This window comes from Chrysemys picta, chromosome 4 (assembly GCF_011386835.1).
Source record: "Chrysemys picta bellii isolate R12L10 chromosome 4, ASM1138683v2, whole genome shotgun sequence".
Classification (NCBI taxonomy): domain Eukaryota; kingdom Metazoa; phylum Chordata; order Testudines; family Emydidae; genus Chrysemys; species Chrysemys picta.
This window is the reverse complement of record NC_088794.1, coordinates 2457851-2478013: the sequence shown is the minus strand read 5'-3', so window position 1 is coordinate 2478013 and position 20163 is coordinate 2457851. Positions and strand designations below refer to the sequence as shown.

General features: G+C 53.5%; 1 protein-coding gene across 2 annotated transcripts in view; it reads left to right on the top strand.

The window, feature by feature from the left end:
- Positions 1–20163, top strand: part of LOC101939531 (uncharacterized) — a 50632-nt gene that overhangs the window by 2645 nt on the left and 27824 nt on the right. For both annotated transcript variants that reach the window (XM_065591133.1, XM_065591134.1), the window contains exons 6-11: positions 180–452; positions 749–1021; positions 1320–1592; positions 1889–2161; positions 10453–10551; positions 15011–15274. In XM_065591133.1, the coding sequence (XP_065447205.1) occupies positions 180–452; positions 749–1021; positions 1320–1592; positions 1889–2161; positions 10453–10551; positions 15011–15274 (1455 nt within the window). The remainder of the gene's footprint in view (positions 1–179; positions 453–748; positions 1022–1319; positions 1593–1888; positions 2162–10452; positions 10552–15010; positions 15275–20163) is intronic.

The following is a 20163-nucleotide window of genomic DNA, read 5'->3' as shown; positions in this document are numbered from 1 at the left end:
AGGCTATGACGATGGGAGACTCCAACCCATGTACAGTGGGGGCCGTGATCTCAGTCAGGAGGGTGGGGGGAAGTTGCTGTGCTGTAGCCAGAGGGTCCATGGGTGAGACGGGGTTCAGACCCACCTCCTCTAACAGCCTTGGATTCCCTCCTCTCCCCCTTCTCTCCTGCTCAACGCAGGACGGCCTGTCCCAGCGCATGGTTGACTGTCTGAAGATGGATCCGAGCGCAATGCTGAAGCAGTTGACGGAGCAGCACAGGTCACTGCTGGGGCGGTGCCGGGAGGAGATGAAGGAGCCGGAGGAGACCCTGCTGACGGCGCTAGAGGCAGAGCTGACTCGGGAGGCCGAGACCTTCCTGGAGACCTACAGACGGCGCTATCAGTGTCACACCATCAACCAGAGAGTCATGGACAGCGCCCGCCAAGACCACGCTCTCTTTCTGAGGGAGAAGGTGAGTCTGTGGGGGTCTGTGCCCCAGCCAGGGGAACCCCAGAGAAACAGCCTGGTCACCTCTATGGGATTCAAAGTTCTGGGTAGGAGACGGGAGTTCATATCTCCGGCTCCCAGGGTGGCTGCAGAGATGGGAGACTCCAACCCGTGTCCAATCAGGGCCCTGATCTCAGTCTGGAGGGTGGGGGGAAGTTGCTCTGCTGTAGCCAGAGGGACCATTGGTGAGACAGTGTCACACACCCGCCCCTTCTAACAGCCTTGGGCCCTTCTATCCCCCTCCTCTCCCACTCAACGCAGGACGGCCTGTCCCAGCGCGTGGTCGACTGTCTGAAGGTGGATCCGGGTGCAATGGCGGAGCAGTTGGCGGAGCAGCAGAGGTCACTGCTGGGGCGGTGCCGGAAGGAGATGAAGGAGCCGGAGGAGACCCTCCTGACGGCGCTAGAGGAGGAGCTGACTCGGGAGGCCGAGACCTTCGTGGAGACCTACAGACGGCGCTATCAGTGTCACACCATCAACCAGAGAGTCATGGACAGCGCCCGCCGAGACCACGCTGCCTTTCTGAGGGAGAAGGTGAGTCGGGGTGGGGGCCTGTGCCCCAGCCAGGGGAACCCCAGGGAACCATCCTGGCCAGCCCCACGGGCTGTGGATTTGGGGCAGGAGACGGGAGTTCTTATCTCCGGCTCCCAGGGAGGCTAAGACGATGGGAGACTCCAACCCATGTACAGTGGGGGCCGTGATCTCAGTCAGGAGGGTGGGGGGAAGTTGCTGTGCTGTAGCCAGAGGGTCCATGGGTGAGATGGGGTCACACACTCGCCCCTTCTAACATATTGGACCCCCTACTCTCTCCTTCCTCTCCCACACAACGCAGGACGGCCTGTCCCAACGCATGGATGACTGTCTGAAGATGGATCCGAGCGCAATGCTGAAGCAGTTGGCGGAGCAGCGCAGGTCACTGCTGGGGCGGTGCCGGGAGGAGATGAAGGAGCCGGGGGAGACCCTGCTGACGGCGCTAGAGGCAGAGCTGACTCGGGAGGCCGAGACCTTCCTGGAGACCTACAGACGGCGCTATCAGTGTCACACCATCAACCAGAGACCCATGGAGAGAGCCCGCCGAGACCATGCTGACCTTCTGAGGGAGAAGGTGAGTCTGTGGGGGTCTGTGCCCCAGCCAGGGGAACCCCAGAGAAACAGCCTGGTCACCTCTATGGGATTCAAAGTTCTGGGTAGGAGACGGGAGTTCATATCTCCGGCTCCCAGGGTGGCTGCAGAGATGGGAGACTCCAACCCGTGTCCAATCAGGGCCCTGATCTCAGTCTGGAGGGTGGGGGGAAGTTGCTCTGCTGTAGCCAGAGGGACCGTTGGTGAGACAGTGTCACACACCCGCCCCTTCTAACAGCCTTGGGCCCTTCTATCCCCCTCCTCTCCCACTCAACGCAGGACGGCCTGTCCCAGCGCATGGATGACTGTCTGAAGATGGATCCGGGTGCAATGGCGGAGCAGTTGGCGGAGCAGCGCAGGTCACTGCTGGGGCGGTGCCGGGAGGAGATGGAGGAGCCGGAGGAGACCCTGCTGACGGCGCTAGAGGAGGAACTGACTCGGGAGGCCGAGACCTTCCTGGAGACTTACAGACGGCGCTATCAGTGTCACACCATCAACCAGAGACCCATGGACAGAGCCCGCCGAGACCACGCTGCCTTTCTGAGGGAGAAGGTGAGTGTGGAGGGTGAGGGTGGGTGTAGCTTCTATTGCTGGACATAGATCTACTACTGTTGTAGCAGATGCCTGGATGCATTGTTTAATGACTGAAGTAGTTTCAACAGTATATTACAAGAAAGAGAGTGTCAGTAGTCTTCTCTGAACATAGTAGCAAAAGTAGTCCACCAGCCTGTAGCGGGGTGGTTCCCCGCTCGTGCCCTTCGGGGCTAGAAACAGCCCAGGAGAGGGCTGTGGCTGGGGCAAGAAGCCTGGGCTGATTGGGGAAGTGGGCTCAGCTGGGGCCACGCCCCAAACAGGCCCAGCCGGCCCCTATAAGAGACTGCGCCAGGAGCCCAGACAGTCTCTCTCTGCCTGACGAGAGAGAAGGGCCTGGCTGCAGGGAGCTAAGCAGGGTACTGAGAGTGGAGCAGGGCTGGGGGAAGGCTAGGGGAGCCGGGGAGCTCCAACCTGGAAACCCCCAGGCTGCGGCCTAGAAAAGGCCAAACAGGTACTGGGGTTCCAGGGGACAGCCCAAGGCTAGCCAGAGGCAGCAGGTCCAAAACCCTCCTTGCGTATGATGAGTGGCTGACACTGCAGTCTGCCCCAGTGAGTGGGGGGCTAGATGGGGACTGGCAGTAGCCGTACACTGAGGCAAGGTGGGGATGGGTGGGTGGAGGTTCCCCTGGGTGGGGAGACCCAGAATCAGAGAGTGTGGGGTACCGCCAGGGAGGCAGCAACCCTGAGGAAAGGAGCACCAGGGTCTGGGAGGGACATGGGGCCAACAGCAAGCGGGATATCAGTCTGCAGAGGACGCTCCGGACTGGAAATCAAGCTAATTTCCTGAACGACTGGCAGGAGGCGGCACAGGGGTGAGTCCCGCACCGTTACACAGCCTTACTACGTAGCTTCATCCCATCTTGGTAGATACTTTCCAAAGCCAGTAATAGCGGCTGGAGTCATTTTAAGACAACAGCCAAGGATCACTCAGGAGAAAGCCAGCATGTTTTCCAGGGTGGACTAATTTGAACTTCAGTCCCAGCGTATCTTCTCTATTTTCCAAGATATTCAGTCTTTTTGGACTCTTGCTGAAAAAAGAATATAAGGAAGACATTAAATTTATAGCTTTTTAATGCCTTTTGAAGAGTCTGCAGCTCGTACTAGTGCTAGGTGGAGTAGATGGCCTCTGCAGTGTGTATAGGAGAGATCAGGGTTACACTTTTCTCTGAGCTAAGCCTGTACTCCACCATGTCTTCCAGAGAAGTTTGCAGCTATACACAAATGCAAGAAGCCTGGGAAACAAGCAGGGAGAACTGGAAGTCCTGGCACAGTCAGGGAACTATGATGTGATTGGAATAACAGAGACTTGGTGGGATAACTCACATGACTGGAGTACTGTCACGGATGGATATAAACTGTTCAGGAAGAACAGGCAGGGCAGAAAAGGTGGGGGAGTTGCGTTGTATGTAAGAGAGGAGTATGACTGCTCAGAGCTCCGGTAGGAAACTGCAGAAAAACCTGAGAGTCTCTGGATTAAGTTTAGAAGTGTGAGCAACAAGGATGATGTCGTGGTCGGAGTCTGCTATAGACCACCAGACCAGGGGGATGAGGTGGACAAGGCTTTCTTCTGGCAACTAACAGAAGTTACTAGATCGCAGGCCCTGGTTCTCATGGGAGACTTTAATCACCCTGATATCTGCTGGGAGAGCAATACACCCTTACCAGAGACGTTGAACAAGTCTGTCTCCTATTTCCATTTCCACCTCAGTCCAAGTGTGTACATTTTTAGTATATAAGGCAACACCTCCTCCCTTTTTCCCTGTCTATCCTTCCTGAGCAAGCTGTATCCTTCTATACCAATATTCCAGTCATATGTATTATCCCACCAGGTCTCTGTGACATGAGGGTATGTCTACACTACGAAATTAGGTCGAATTTATAGAAGTCGATTTTTTAGAAATCGATTTTATACAGTTGATTGTGTGTGTCCCCACTTAAGACCATTAAATTGGCAGAGTGCGTCCACAGTACCGAGGCTAGTGTCGACTTCCGAAGCGTTGCACTGTGGGTAACTATCCCACAGTTCCCACAGTCTCCGCCGCCCACTGGAATTCTGGGTTGAGCTCCCAATGCCTGATGGGGCAAAAACATTGTCGCAGGTGGTTCTGGGTACATGTCGTCAGGTCCCCCCCCCCCCTGTCGTGAAAGCAACAGCAAACAATCATTTCGCACCTTTTCCCCTGGGTTACCCATGCAGACGCCATACCACGGCAAGCATGGAGCCCACTCAACTCACCGTCACCATACGTGTCCTGGGTGCTGGCAGACGCGGTACTGCAGTGCTACACAGCAGCAGCTCATTGCCTTGTGGCAGCAGACGGTGCAGTAAGACTGGTAGCCATCATAGTCATCTCCTGGGTGCTCTTGGCGGACCTCGGTGAGGTCGGTCGGGGGTACCTGGACGTGAGTGACTCCAGGTCATTCTCTTCTTAAGTTTCGTCTCATGGAGATTCAGTCCTGCCTGGAAACGATGATGGCTACAGTCTTACTGCACTGTCTGCTGGCAGCCTACCCCTTGCTCCCCCCTCCCTCCCTCCGTGAAAGCAACGGCCGACAATAGTTTCGTGCCTTTTTCCATGCGGGCGCCATATTGCTGTCAGCATCGTCATCCACCCGCCACTTCTGCTGCCACTCTGCTCTCCTGCAGACACCATACCACAGCAAGCATGGAGCCCGCTCAGCTCACCGCTGCTGTTGTGAGCATTGTAAACACCTCACGCATTATCCTGCAGTATGTGCAGAACCAGAACCTGAAAAAGCAGGCAAGGAGACGACGGCAGCACGGTGACGAGAGTGATGAGGACATGGACACAGACTTCTCTCAAAGCGTGGGCCCTGGCAATTTGGACATCCTGGGGGTAATGGGGCAGGTTCATGCCATGGAACACTGATTCTGGGCCCGGGAAACAAGCACAGACTGGTGGGACCGCATCGTGTTGCAGGTCTGGGACGATTCCCAGTGGCTGCAAAACTTTCGCATGCGTAAGGGCACTTTCATGGAACTTTGTGACTTGCTTTCTCCCACCCTGAAGTGCAAGAATACCAAGATGAGAGCAGCCCTCACAGTTGAGAAGCGAGTGGTGATAGCCCTGTGGAAGCTTGCAACGCCAGACAGCTACCGGTCAGTCGGGAATCAATTTGGAGTGGGCAAATCTACTGTGGGGGCTGCTGTGATGCAAGTAGCCAAAGCAATCACTGAGCTGCTGCTACGAAAGGTAGTGACTCTGGGAAATGTGCAGGCAATAGTGGATGGCTTTGCTGCAATGGGATTCTCTAACTGTGGTAGGGCGATAGACGGAACCCATATCCCTATCTTGGCACCGGAGCACCAAGCCACCGAGTACATAAACCGCAAGGGGTACTTTTCAATGGTGCTGCAAGCGATGGTGGATCACAAGGGACGTTTCACCAACATCAACGTGGGATGGCCGGGAAAGGTACATGATGCTCGCATCTTCAAGAACTCTGGTCTGGTTTCAACAGCTGCAGCAAGGCACTTTCTTCCCAGACCAGAAAATAACCGTTGGGGATGTTGAAATGCCTATCGTGATCCTTGGGGACCCAGCCTACCCCTTAATGCCATGGCTCATGAAGCTGTACACAGGCAGCCTGGACAGGAGTCAGGACCTGTTCAACTACAGGCTGAGCAAGTGCCGAATGGTGGTGGAATGTGCATTTGGATGTTTAAAAGCGCGCTGGCGCAGTTTACTGACTCGCTCAGACCTCAGCGAAACCAATATCCCCATTGTTATTGCTGCTTGCTGTGTGCTCCACAATCTCTGTGAGAGTAAGGGGGAGACGTTTATGGCGGGGTGGGAGGCTGAGGCAAATCGCCTGGCTGCGGATTACGCGCAGCCAGACACCAGGGCGATTAGAAGAGCACACCAGGAAGCGCTGTGCATCAGAGAAGCTTTGAAAACCAGTTTCATGACTGGCCAGGCTACGGTGTGAAAGTGCTGTTTGTTTCTTCTTCGAGTGCTTGCTCATGTGTGTTCCACAGTAGGTGTGTGTGCTCGCCCCATCCACCGGTGCCGGAAGTTTTTTCCTCAGCAGTACCCGTAGGGGGAGCACTGCTGCGACCCCTGGAGTGGTGCCTCTATAGCACGCTATAAGGTGAGCCGCGCGCTCCCCCCACCCTCAGTTCTTTCTTGCTGCCAGTGACGGTGTATCGGAACTACTTGCTCCAGCTTTGCTGCTGCTCGTCCCAAATATTGTCTTGTTCAGTAGTACTTGTTTCAGTTAGTCCGTTAAAAGTTCTAGTTTAGCTAGTTAGAGTTTGGGCCGGGGCATGCTCCAGGCCCCAGGATTTAAATCGTGCGAGTCTTGTAGGCGTTCAGTGCCCAGAAGTGACCTGCATGCCGACTGTCTCCACTGTCTGGGAGAATCCCATATCAGCGACCGCTGTAAAATCTGCAGGTCCTTTAAACCTAGGATGAAAGAAGAGAGAGACATTAGACTTCGGGCCCTTCTCATGGAGTTGGCACAGGCTCTCACTCTGGTGCGCCGAGCGGAATCGGCACCAGGCACTTTGTCGTCAGCGCGTGGTGATCTCACGGCACCTTCCGGTGCCCGGCACCATTCCCCGTCGAAAAAGCAAAGGAAGGCCTCGTTGTCTCAGAAGCATTGAGAGAAGGCACGGGGTGAGGCTAGACCCACATTGGGCAGCCCCGGTCCCTCCCCCTCCCCCCGGGCTCTGGAGCTCCAACTGAGGTCGAGCGGAGCAGCCCTGTTGCATCGACTCAGACCTCTCCGGCTGAAGTCCACATGCCTTTGACACCGGAGGCCCTGCAGGCGACCAATGACATTATGACTCTGCAGGTGCCTGGGACACCACCGGCACCCGGGACACCACCGGCACCCGGGCCCCGCTCTAGAGGCAAGCTGCTGCTGGGCTCTCGACAGCCAACGCCGACCCGACGCAGATCCCGGTCAGGGGACCGCTCTCGGGCCCGCTCGCCGCTCAGTGTTCTGTCTGGACACAGCCTCCAGCCTCCGCTTTCATTGCCCTCCAGGTTGTCTGGTCGGGTGCCGTCGGAGCGGAGTTCCAGGCACTGCTTCACGCCGAGTACAGAGTATCATCAGGACAGGCACAGACGTCATCGACGCTCCCATTCTAGGAGGAGCTACAGGAACCGCTCCCAACACGGGCGCCGTCACCAGTCACGCTCCGACTCTCGCGTGTTGAGGCACCAAGCTTGCGACATCGCGGATCCAGGCATCGAAGCATCTCGACTAGCAGTAGCTTGAGGCGGCACCGTTCCTTGACGCCGGAGTCCCGGGCCCGTGGCAGGCATCGTGCTCGGCACCACCGTGCCTACCGTTTGCACAGCACTGACAGGTCGTTGGCAACCCCGACCTCATCCCGCACGCAGCGCCCTATGATCCAGCCGTGCCAACCTGACCAGCTGGTGCCGCCGGTGCAGCACCAGAGTCAGTGGCAAGGGCCCCTGTGGCAAGGCCAGTGGTGCCAGTGAACCCCCTGGCCCCCCATGCACACCCAGCAAGGCCCTCGGTCAATAGCAGGGGCCTCGGAGGCTCCTTCAGCCACGCTATCCAGACCTCCGAGGGACACATCAGCGGGTCATGGCTCCTCGGCACCGCAAGAGGAGTCCGACCAAGGGGCAGATCCCACGGCACCAGCCGACGTGCAGAGCCCGGTACTGGCCCCCTCCCCCGCACTGGCTGATAAGATTGCAGCATCATCCCCCTCTGCACCGCAGGAGGACTTCAGGCCTCATCGGGAGCTGCTAAAGCGAGTAGCGTCCAGTCTCCACCTCCAAGCTGAGGAGATGGAGGGACCCTCGGACTCGCTGTTCGATGTATTCTCGTCCTCGGCACCGGGCAGAATGGCCCTCCCGCTCCATGAAGGGGTGGCCAACATCTCTAATGCCCTCTGGCAAACACTGGCCTTTCTTGCCCCGATATCGAAACGGGCAGAGCACAAATACTTCATGCCCTCATTTCCCATACTAAGCACCTGTTGGGTTGGCAATTTAAAAGGAGGGGCTGCGGTTTTCGGGTTAACGTGCAGCACAAACCCAACTAAACCACCCCCCACACACCCAATTCTCTGGGATGATCACTTCACCCCTCTCCCCACCGCGTGGCTAACAGCGGGGATGATTTCTGTTCAGCCGAGTAGGAACGGGCACCTCTGAATGTCCCCTTAATAACAGCACCCTATTTCAACCAGGTGACTGTGAATGATATCACTCTCCTGAGGATAACAAAGAGAGATAAGGAATGGATGTTGTCTGCATGCCAGCAAACACCGGGACCATACGCTGCCATGCTTTGTTATGCAATGATTCCAGACTACGTGCTACTGGTCTGGCGTGGTAAAGTGTCCTACCATGGCGGAAGGAATAAGGCTGCCCTCCCCAGAAACGTTTTGCAAAGACTTTGGGAGCACTTCCAGGAGAGCTTTATGGAGATGTCCCTGGAGGATTTTCACTCCATCCCCAGACACGTTAACAGGCTTTTCCAGTAGCTGTACTGGCCGTGAATGCCAGGGCAAATTAATCATTAAACACGCTTGCTTTTAAACCATGTCTAATATTTACAAAGGTACACTCACCAGAGGTCCCTTCTCCGCCTTCAAGGTCCGGGAGCCCGCCTTGGGTGGGTTGGCTCCAGGGTGACAAACAGTTTCTGGCTGTTGGGGAAAACGGTTTCTCCACTTGCGTGCTGTGCACTATCTTCAACCTCCTTCTCATCATCATCATCTTCCTCATCCCCAAAATCTGCATCCCTGTTGCATGATAATCCATTGACGGAGTCCATGCACAGGGGTGAGGTAGTTGTAGGGGCCACCCCTAGAATGGCATGCAGCTCATCATAGAAGCGGCATGTTCGGGGCTCTGATCCGGAGCGGCCGTTTGCCTCTCTGGTTTTTTGGTAGGCTTGCCTTAGCTCCTTAATTTTCATGCGGCACTGGTATATGTCCCTGTTATGGCCTCTGTCCTTCATGTCCTTTGAGACTTTTTCTAATGTTTTGGCATTTCGTTTACTGGAACGGAGTTCAGCTAGCACGGATTCGTCTCCCCATACAGCGATGAGATCCTGTACCTCCCGTTCAGTCAATGCTGGAGCTCTTTTGAGATCCTGGGACTCCATCATGGTCACCTCTGCTGATAAGACCTGCACTCACCTGCACCTTGCACGCTGGCCAAACAGGAAATGAGATTCAAAAGTTCGCAGGCCTTTTCCTGTCTACCTGGCCAGTGCATTGGAGTTGAGAGCGCTGTCCAGAGCAGTCACAATGGAGCACTCCGGGGTAGCTCCCAGAGGCCAATACTGTCGAATTGCGACCACACTACCCCAAATCCGACCCGGCAAGGTCGATTTCAGCGCTAATCCCCCCGTCGGGGAGCAGTACAGAAATCAATTTTAAGAGCCCTTTAAGTCAACAAAAATGGCTTAGTCATGTGGATGGGTGCAGGGTTAAATCGATCTAATGCTGCTAAATTCGACCTAAACTCATAGTGTAGACCAGGGTTCAGTCTTCTGGGTTTTCAAACTTCAGGGGTCAGGTTTTAATGATTTTCTTCCCAGCCACCCGGGCTACAAATTAACTAAAGACCAACCGAAATTCTCCCCTAATCCCAGGACTCCGGGAGTTGGGAGCTTTTATGTTGACGTTTGTGATAAAAATCCCAAGCGTTGGTGTCACGCCCCTTGCTGAGCGTGCACCTCATTCAACATGGCTGCCTATGGGTTGCTCAAACAGCCCTCCTACTCCTTTGCGCTTCGTCTGGGTTGGGACACCTGCTTGGGGATGTCGGGGGCTCACAACTGCGTTTCTGAACACTATGTGTAGGGCCCTGCAGATCTCTTCATCGACTGACAACGCCACCAACCCTTGGGGTTGCAAAACCACCCTGCTTTGATTGAACCACATTAAACACAGCTGCTTGTGATAGACTCAGAAGGGTTATCTCCCACCCGCTTTCTATCCAACACCCAGCTGCTCCCCCCTTTTCCTTCCCCACTGCCCCTCTCTGCCCCCATCCCTGTTCCCGCACCTTCCCCCCCTGCTCCTATCCGCCCACTGTCCTGGTTCCTGCCCCCTCTCCCTCTCTTCTCTTATCCAGACCCCCAGATCCCTCCCTCTCTTCATGGGCACCATTAATTCTCTCATTTCCTGGATTTCGAGGGCTTGACTCTGCAGCCCTAGAATTACGGCTTTTGGGGGTGTAATAAGTGAGACAAAGTGATAATTAATAACCATCCTTCCATGTCCCTGGCAGGGCCCCAGTAAGCAGCATGTGACAAATGGAGGGTTACCTTCGATCTACTACTTCGGTGCTGTAATTGCCATAGCCCTGGGAGTGGCGATCTGTGGTAGTGTAAGTATCTACTCGCCTGTCTAAACTCTGCACCACAGAACCAGAGACACGAGGGTGAAAGCATCTGAGACAGCCCAGCCCCCGCTCCACCCCAACCAATGTACCACCACCTGCTGGAGTCCCGGTACCAGCGCTTAATTTGTTAGGGTTACCATACGTCCGGATTTTCCCAGACATGTCCGGCTTTTTGGTCCTCAAATCCCCGACCGGGAGGAATTTCCAAAAAGCCGAACATGTCCGGGAAAATAGGGAGGCAGGGTAAGGGGACCCCGAGTGCGAGTGGCTGCAGCAAAGCCAAAACTAACAACTCCCCCGATCTGCCGGGGCACGGAGGCGGCGGCGGCATCCGAGCGCGCAGCCGCCTCCTCCCCGGGCTCCAACTTTCCCAGCTGCAGCCTCTCTTCACTGCTGTGGGGGCCGAAGCAACTTCCCCAGCGCAGCAGCAGCCGGAGCCCGGGGGGGCGGGAGGAAGGAGAAGGAATGTGGGGTGCTCAGGGGAGGGGGCGGAGTTGGGGCAGGGACTTTGGGGAAGGGGTTGAAATGGGGGCGGGGAAGGGGTGGAGTTGGGGTAGGGCCAGGGGCGGGGCAGGGGCGGGGGCGGGGCCCGCGTGGAGTGTTCTCTTTTTTCACTGTTTAAATACGGCAACCCTAAATTTGTGCCAGGGTTTTGCCAGGGCTGAGCCCCGGCGCCCCTGGGTCCGGGCAGTTCAGAGCCCCGGCACCTCTGGGCTTGTCACAGTAGTGATGAAAGTAAAAACAGTTGATTGAGGCCGGGCCCCTCTTTCATTACAAATTAAGCCCTGCACGGTACGCTCTACGTGAGTGATTGCAGCCACATTGACCTGCCTTGCGGATGAACAGTGGCAGGACATCTGTCACGCAGCGAGGTGGCACTCCATTCACATGTTCATGTCTCACTATGCATGGCCCTAGTGGCAGCTGTGGACACCGCCGTAGACCACACTGTACTATGGACGATACTTCCTCATACCCACGTCCGTGCTGACCACTGCTCGCTACTCACCCCCGTTTGGAAGCCGCATAGAGAGCAGCACTCGAAGAAGAGGAGGTTTCTTACCTGTAACTGGAGGCTCTTTGAGATGTGTGGTCCCGGTTTGGATTCCAATCCCTGCCTTCCGTCCCCTCTGCTGCGGACTGGGCTACTTAGCAGTAAGAGGGAACGGGAGCAGCGTCAACCCACATAGCCCATTAGAGCCTCGGCTGTGAACACGAGGAGGACACACGATGCACATGCGGATAAACTGCTATGAAAACCTCCCGGCTCCAGCGCATGGTGCACACGCACGCCCACATTGGGAATCCAAATAGGGACCACACATCTCGGAGAACCTCCAGTTCTGGGTAAGTAACCCCCTCTTCTATTTGTGGGTGGAAAGCAGATAATGTGGTCAATCATATGACAATGACGAAACACTTTCCATTCCAACTGTAATTCACTGACAAAAATCTCCACTAATGCAGAGGCCGGGTCTAAACTGCAGACCTATGTCAGTTGTTATAACTGTGTCGCTCAGGGGTGTGAAAAATCCACCCCCGGAGCGATGTAGTTACACCGACCTTAACCCCCGTGTGGACAGTGCTATGTCAATGGGAGGGCTCCTCCCCTCAACATAGCTACTGCCTCTCGGGGACATGGATTAACTACACCGATGGGAGAGCTCTCTCCCGTCAGCATAGGAGCATCTTCACTTAAGTGCTACAGCGGTGCAGTGGCGCCGACGCAGCATTTTAAATGTAGACCTGTCCAGAATTAAGATTGCCCTGGAACACCTTGTGCCTTTCCCGAATGTAGAGTTCAACAACAATCACACTTGTGCAAACCAGGAAAACAAAGTTCAGGTAAACGCCAAACACAGCCCTAACTCTGCCCCCTGGAGCTGGCAATAGGACCTGGGAATCATAGAACTGGAAGTGACCTCGAGAGGTCATCCAGTCCAGGCCCCTGCTCTCATGGCAGGACTAAGTATTATCTGGCCCATCCCTGACAGGTGTTTGTCTAACCTGCTCTTAAGAATCCCCAATGACAGAGATTCCACAGCCTCCCTGGGCAATTTATTCCAGTGTTAACCACCCTGACAGTTAAGAAGTTTTTTCTAATGTTTAACCTAAGCCTCCCTTGCTGCAATTTAAGCCCCTCGCTTCTTGTCCTGTCCTCAGAGGTTAAGAACAAATTTTCTCCCACCTCCTTGTAACAACCTTTTAGGTCCTTGAAAACTGTTCTCATGTCCCCTCTCGGCCTTCTCTTCTCCAGACTAAACACACCCAGTGTTTTCAATCTTCCCTCATAGCTCATGTTTTTAATCAATCGCTTTTATCAATAGTCCAGTTGAGGCATAATCAGCGCAGAGTAGAGCATAAGAATTACTTCACGTGTCTTTCTTACAACACACCTGCTAAGACATCCCAGAATCATGTTTGCTTTTTTTGGAACAGCATCACACTGTTGACTCATATTTAGTTTGTTATCCACTCTGACCCCCAGATCCGCAGTGCTCCTTCCTAGGCCGTCATTGCCCATTGTGTGTGTGCAACTGATTGTTCCTGCCTAAGTGCAGTACTTTGCATTTGTCCTGATTGAATTTTATCCTATTGACTTCAGACCATTTCTCCAGTTTGTCCAGATCATTTTGAATTTTAATCCTATCCTCCAAAGCACTCGCAACCCCTCCCATTATCATCCACAAACTTTTATAAGTGTACTCTCTGTGCTATTACCCTAAACAATGCCCCTCATTCCCGACCCACAGCCCCTGTTAGCCCAGCCCTGCCCCCCCCCCAGCTCTGCCGGTGCCCCTCATTCCCGACCCACAGCCCCTGCTAGCCCAGCCCTGCCCCCCCCAGCTCTGCCGGTGCCCCTCACTCCCGACCCGCAGCCCCTGCTAGCCCAGCCCTGCCCCCCCCCAGCTCTGCCGGTGCCCCTCACTCCCGACCCACAGCCCCTGCCAGCCCAGCCCTGCCTCCCCCCAGCTCTGCCAGTGCCCCTCACTCCCGACCCGCAGCCCCTGCCAGCCCAGCCCTGCCCCCCCCAGCTCTGCCGGTGCCCCTCACTCCCGACCCACAGCCCCTGCTAGCCCAGCCCTGCCCCCCCCAGCTCTGCCGGTGCCCCTCACTCCCGACCCACAGCCCCTGCTAGCCCAGCCCTGCCCCCCCCCAGCTCTGCCGGTGCCCCTCACTCCCGACCCACAGCCCCTGCCAGCCCAGCCCTGCCTCCCCCCAGCTCTGCCGGTGCCCCTCACTCCCGACCCGCAGCCCCTGCCAGCCCAGCCCTGCCCCCCTCAGCTCTGCCGGTGCCCCTCACTCCCGACCCGCAGCCCCTGCCAGCCCAGCCCTGCCTCCCCCCAGCTCTGCCAGTGCCCCTCACTCCCGACCCACAGCTCTTGCTATCCCAGCTCTGGGCTCCCCCCAGACCTGCCGGTGCCCCTCAATCATGACCCATTTCCCCAGTCTGTTAGAAAAGTCTGTCTGGTACTGCACAATGCTGTTAACCGTTTGGACTCAAGGGGCTTGTCAAAGTTTGGAGCCCTGCAAGTTGTTTCCATTAGGAGGAGTCAGGTGTGTCTTTCATTCTGTTCTGTTTGTTTATCAAAAATACACATGAAATCCTGTTTCCTTCAGCACTGGAGGGACAAACAAGGGACGGTTTCGATGCTCACAGCCTGGATGGAAGCTCCCAAAGCTCTCTAGGCTTTTCTCAGGGCTAATCTCCCAGGGCTTCTGTCTCTGTGTCTGGTGCCTCCTTGTTCCCTAATGTCTCGGCTTCTGTCTCCGGATTGAAATTTTTCCGGTAGGGTGACCAGATGACAGAGGTGAAATATCAGGACGCGGGTGCGGGGAGCGGAGCCGCCAGAGCATAGGAAACAAGCTGGCAGCTCCACGCCTCCCCCCGCCCCAGCTTGCCTCCACTCCGTCTCCACCTCCCCTCTCCCTCCAGTGCTTGCGCCGCCATACAGCTGATCAGCACAAGCCTGGGAGGGAGGGGTGAGGAGGAGAAATGTGGCGTGCTTGGGGAAGAGGCGGGGCCAGGGCGGGGATTTGGGAAGGGATCCAATGGGGGAAGGAGGGGACGGAGTTGGGGCAGGGCAGGCACGAGCCCCCTCCGGGCTCCACCTGTGCACCAGAGCGGAGGGCAAAATATCTGGACAACATCGGTCGGGACATGGGGCAAACAAGTAAACGTTGGGACAGTCCTGATAAAATCAGGACGTCTGGTCACCCTATTTTCCGGGCAGTGTGTCAGTGTGAACGCAGCCCCGGTCAGAGCTCTCTGACCCCGATAAATCTGTCCTCTTCCTATGTGGCGAACAGCCCTGGTTTTCACTGTGAAAATCTGGTCCCCCTGCCACAGAGGGAAGAAGAAACTGTGTCTGCCCAATTGCAGAGTCTTCCATGAGAATAAAACACTAAAGACACTGAAAAAACATCTTTTTACTTTTGCTAGTGGAATTCCTCTGTTCCTCTGACCGCCGCGCCAACGGGACGTGAATTCAAGATGTCCACAAACAGCCAAAGTTATCCAACTCATCACTCCCAGCCACCTCCAGAAGCTAAACCATCTCCTCCGAAACCTAACCCTAACCCTAAACCTTCCTCTCACCTAAGTGTATCCAGCTCTGGGAATAGCGAAGTTCGAAACAGAAAAACAAATTCACAGGCTGAGAAAAACTTGGAAAAGAAAACTACTGAAGAGGAAACTGAGCATAAGGTAAGTGCTTTATTTTATAGGGTTGAAGTAACAGCACACCCCTGGGCAGGTGAATCAGCAATGCCCTCAGCTAAGAGACTCAGCTGCCTCGCTAATGTTGGTCTCTTGCTTCTTCCCTCCCACTGCTCCAATTCCAGTTTGCTAGATGACGGCAGATTCAATCTAGGCCCCTGCCTAGATCTCTGGCTCCTGGAGTCATGTGATGATGTCGGAATCTCAGCCTTCATTAAAAATGACTCGCTGTCCAAGAAACTTGGTGAAGGCAGAGTTAAGGTAGCTCAGTGGTGCCTCATGTCCTTCGCGAACATGGGGAGTGGCTGAATTTAAACCTCCAGAAACCAGGAAATGTGAAGTCAGACACCCTTAACTCTGCCCCTCTCAAAGCCCCCCACGTGGGACCTGGATTATGCAGGGATCTTGCCCTTTCTGGGGGGAGGTCTGAGACCCTCTCCTTTCTCCCCATGTGAGCCAGGATGTGGGGAAGCCCTGCCCTTCTGGGGGCTGGGGGGGAGCCGAGAACTGGCCTGCTGGGAGCATGCAGCCAGAACAAACTGCTGAGACTAGGGTGGGGAGCTGAGAATGGGCAACTTGACCCACATCACAGGCTCTCCTGCACTGGGGAGGGGAACACCACTGAAGGGAGTGGAGCAGTTCACACATCTCAGATGTTTCAGGCTGTATCATCTCCTTGGGTTGTTCTCATTCAGCTAAAACCATCTCTTTGAGATGAATGGGCCACTTCACACCTCTGCCAGCATCATTCTGTGCTGGGGATCTGGATACAGCAAAACTCTAGCGGATGATTAATTTCATACCATATTACAGCAGAGCAGGAGCTCTGCTACAGTTAAGATTGAGAAGACTGTTCTGTTTCCAGGATGATTCTTCTCAGCGCTCTGAAATCGGCAAACTTACTCAGATGGAACCTTACAAAGCTAAAAACAATTACAGGCCAAATCAGGTGTGGGGAAGAATTCAATCAGAAAAATGTGACTGAAAATTGGGAATGGTTTAAGACCAGCAGGCTTATGCATTCCCACAATTGAGAAAAGTCTGCACTGGTTTAAAAAGAACAACCACCTGGCTTAGTGGGGAAGTTAAAGCACCTATTAAAATACATAAATATAAACACAGTTTATAAACAGATGGAAGAAAGGGGAAGGTGATAGTAATGCATATAAATCGGGCTAAGAATTGTAGAAAATTGATAAGTGAAGCAAAAAGACACTTTTTTAATATATATTTTTCATGTATAAATTATGGATTTATTTTTGCAGGGCCCCCTTAGCTGGAGGCCCTGGGCTGCAGCCCCTAAAGCCCCTGCATTAATTCAGCCCGGCCTGCGGGACCCCAATCGATATGCCTTTCCAGTATGACTGTGATCCACTGATAACTACTCTCTGGGAACAATTTTCCAACCAGTTATGCACCCACCTTGTGGTAGCTCCATCTAGGTTGTATTTCCCTAGTTTGTTTATGAGAAGGTCATGCGAGACAGTATCGAAAGCTTTACTAAAGTCAAGATATACCACATCTACCGCTTCCCTCCATCCACAAGGCTTGTTACCCTGTCAAAGAAAGCTATCAGCTTGGATTGACATGATTTGTTTTTGATAAATCCAGGCTAACTGTTACTTATCACCTTATTATCTTTTAGGTGTTTGCAAATTGATTGCTTAATTAGTTGCTCCATTATCTTTACTGGTACAGAAGTTAAGGTGACTGGTCTGTAACTCCCCGGGTTGTCATTATTTCCCTTTTTATAGATGGGCACTAGATTTGTTCTTTTCCAGTCTTCTGGAATCTCTCCTGTCTTCCATGACCTTTAAAAGATAATAGCTAATGTCTCAGATATCTCCTCAGTCAGCTCCTTGAATATTCTAAGATGCATTTCATCAGGCCCTGGTGACTTAATCATAGAATCATAATCATAGAATATCAGGGTTGGAAGGGACCTCAGGAGGTCGTCTAGTCCAACCCCCTGCTCAAAGCAGGACCTAATCCCAATTAAATCATCCCAGCCAGGGCTTTGTCAAGCCAGGCCTTAAAAACTCCTAAGGAAGGAGATTCCACCACCTCCCTAGGGAACCCATTCCAGTGCTTCACCACCCTCCTAGTGAAAAAGTTTTTCCTAATATCCAACCTAGACCTCCCCCACTGCAACTTGAGACCATTACTCCTGTTCTGTCTTCTGGTACCACTGAGAACAGTCTAGATCCATCCTCATTGGAACCCCCTTTCAGGTTGTTGAAAGCAGCTATCAAATCCCCCCTCACTCTTCTCTTCTGCAGACTAAACAATCCCAGTTCCCTCAGCCTCTCCTCATAAGTCATGTGCTCCAGACCCCTAATCATTTTTGTTGCCCTCCGCTGGACTCTTTCCAATTTTTCCACATCCTTCTTGTAGTGTGGGGCCCAAAACTGGACACAGATGAGGCCTCACCAATGTCGAATAAAGGGGAATGATCACGTCCCTCGATCTGCTGGCAATTCCCCTATTTATACAGTCCAAAATGCTGTTAGCCTTCTTGGCAACAAGGGCACACTGTTGACTCATATCCAGCTTCTCGTCCACTGTGACCCCTAGGTCCTTTTCTGCAGAACTGCTGCCTAGCCACTCGGTCCCTAGTCTGTAGCAGTGAATGGGATTCTTCCATCCTAAGTGCAGAACGCTGCACTTGTCCTTGTTGAACCTCATCAGGTTTCTTTTGGCCCAATCCTCTAATTTGTCTACATCCCTCTGTTTCCTATCCCTACCCTCCAGCGTATCTACCACTCCTCCCAGTTTAGTGTCATCTGCAAACTTGCTGAGGGTGCAGTCCACGCCATCCTCCAGATCATTAATGAAGATATTAAACAAAACCGGCCCCAGGACCGACCCTTGGGGCACTCTGCTTGAAACTGGCTGCCAACTAGACATGGAGCCGTTGATCACTACCCATTGAGCCCGACAATCTAGCCAGCTTTCTATCCACCTTACAGTCCATTCATCCAGCCCATACTTCTTTAACTTGCCAGCAAGAATACTGTGGGAGACCGTATCAAAAGCTTTGCTAAAGTCAAGGAATAACACGTCCACTGCTTTCCCCTCATCCACAGAGCCAGTTATCTCATCATAGAAGGCAATTAGGTTAGTCAAGCATGACTTGCCCTTGGTGAATCCATGCTGACTGTTCCTGATCACTTTCCTCTCCTCTAAGTGCTTCAGAATTGATTCCTTGAGGACCTGCTCCATGATTTTTCCAGGGACTGAGGTGAGGCTGATTGGCCTGTAGTTCCCCGGATCCTCCTCCTTCCCTTTTTTAAAGATGGGCACTACATTAGCCTTTTTCCAGTCATCTGGGACCTCCCCCGATCGCCATGAGTTTTCAAAGATAATGGCTAATGGCTCTGCAATCTCACCCGCCAACTCCTTTAGCCCCCTCGGATGCAGCGCCTCCGGCCCCATGGACTTGTGCACGTCCAGTTTTTCTAAATAGTCCCAAACCACTTCTTTCTCCACAGAGGGCTGGTCACCTCCTCCCCATGCTTTGCTGCCCAGTGCAGCAATCTGGGAGCTGACCTTGTTCGTGAAGACAGAGGCAAAAAAATCATTGAGTACATTAGCTTTTCCACATCCTCTGTCACTAGGTTGCCTCCCTCATTCAGTAAGGGGCCCACACTTTCCTTGACTTTCTTCTTGTTGCTAACACACCTGAAGAAACCCTTCTTGTTACTCTTAACATCTCTTGCTCGCTGCAACTCCAAGTGTGATTTGGCCTTCCTGATTTCACTCCTGCACGCCTGAGCAATACTTTTATACTCCTCCCTGGTCATTTGTCCAATCTTCCACTTCTTGTAAGCTGCTTTTTTTGCGTTTAAGATCAGCAAGGATTTCACTGTTTAGCCAAGCTGGTCGCCTGCCATATTTACTATTCTTTCTACACATCAGGATGGTTTGTTCCTGCAACCGCAATAAGGATTCTTCAAGATACAGCCAGCTCTCCTGGACTCCTTTCCCCCTCATGTTATTCTCCCAGGGGATCCTGCCCATCTGTTCCCTGAGGGAAGTCAAAGTCTGCTTTTCTGAAGTCCAGGGTCCGTATTCTGCTGCTCTCCTTCTTCCTTGTGTCAGGATCCTGAACTCGACCATCTCATGGTCACTGCCTCCCAGTTTCCCATCCACTTTTGCTTCCCTACTAATTCTTCCCTGTTTGTGAGCAGCAGGTCAAGAAGAGCTCTGCCCCTAGTTGGTTCCTCCAGCACTTGCACCAGGAAATTGTCCCCTACACTTTCCAAAAACTTCCTGGATTGCTGTATTGCTCTTCCAGCAGATATCAGGGTGATTAAAGTCTCCCATGGGAACCAGGGCCTGCGATCTAGTAACTTCTGCTAGTTGCCAGAAGAAAGCCTCGTCCACCTCATCCCCCTGGTCTGGTGGTCTATAGTAGACTCCAACCACAACATCACCCTTGTTGCTCACACTTCTAAACTTTATCCAGAGACTCTCAGGTTTTTCTGCAGTTTCCTATCGGAGCTCTGAGCAGTCATACTCCTCTCTTACATACAACGCAACTCCCCCACCTTTTCTGCCCTGCCTGTCCTTCCTGAACAGTTTATATCCATCCATGACAGTACTCCAGTCATGTGAGTTATCCCACCAAGTCTTTGTTATTCCAATCGCATCATAGTTCCCTGACTGTGCCAGGACTTCCAGTTCTCCCTGCTTGTTTCCCAGGCTTCTTGCATTTGTGTATAGGCAAATAAGATAAAACACTGATTGTCCCGCTTTGAAGACATCTAATTTGTCTAAGTAATTTTTAACTTGTTCTTGTCCTATTTTAGCCTCTGAATCTACCGCATTTTCAATTCTCTATGTTAGGTGTCTAATTGCCACCAACCTTCTTGGTG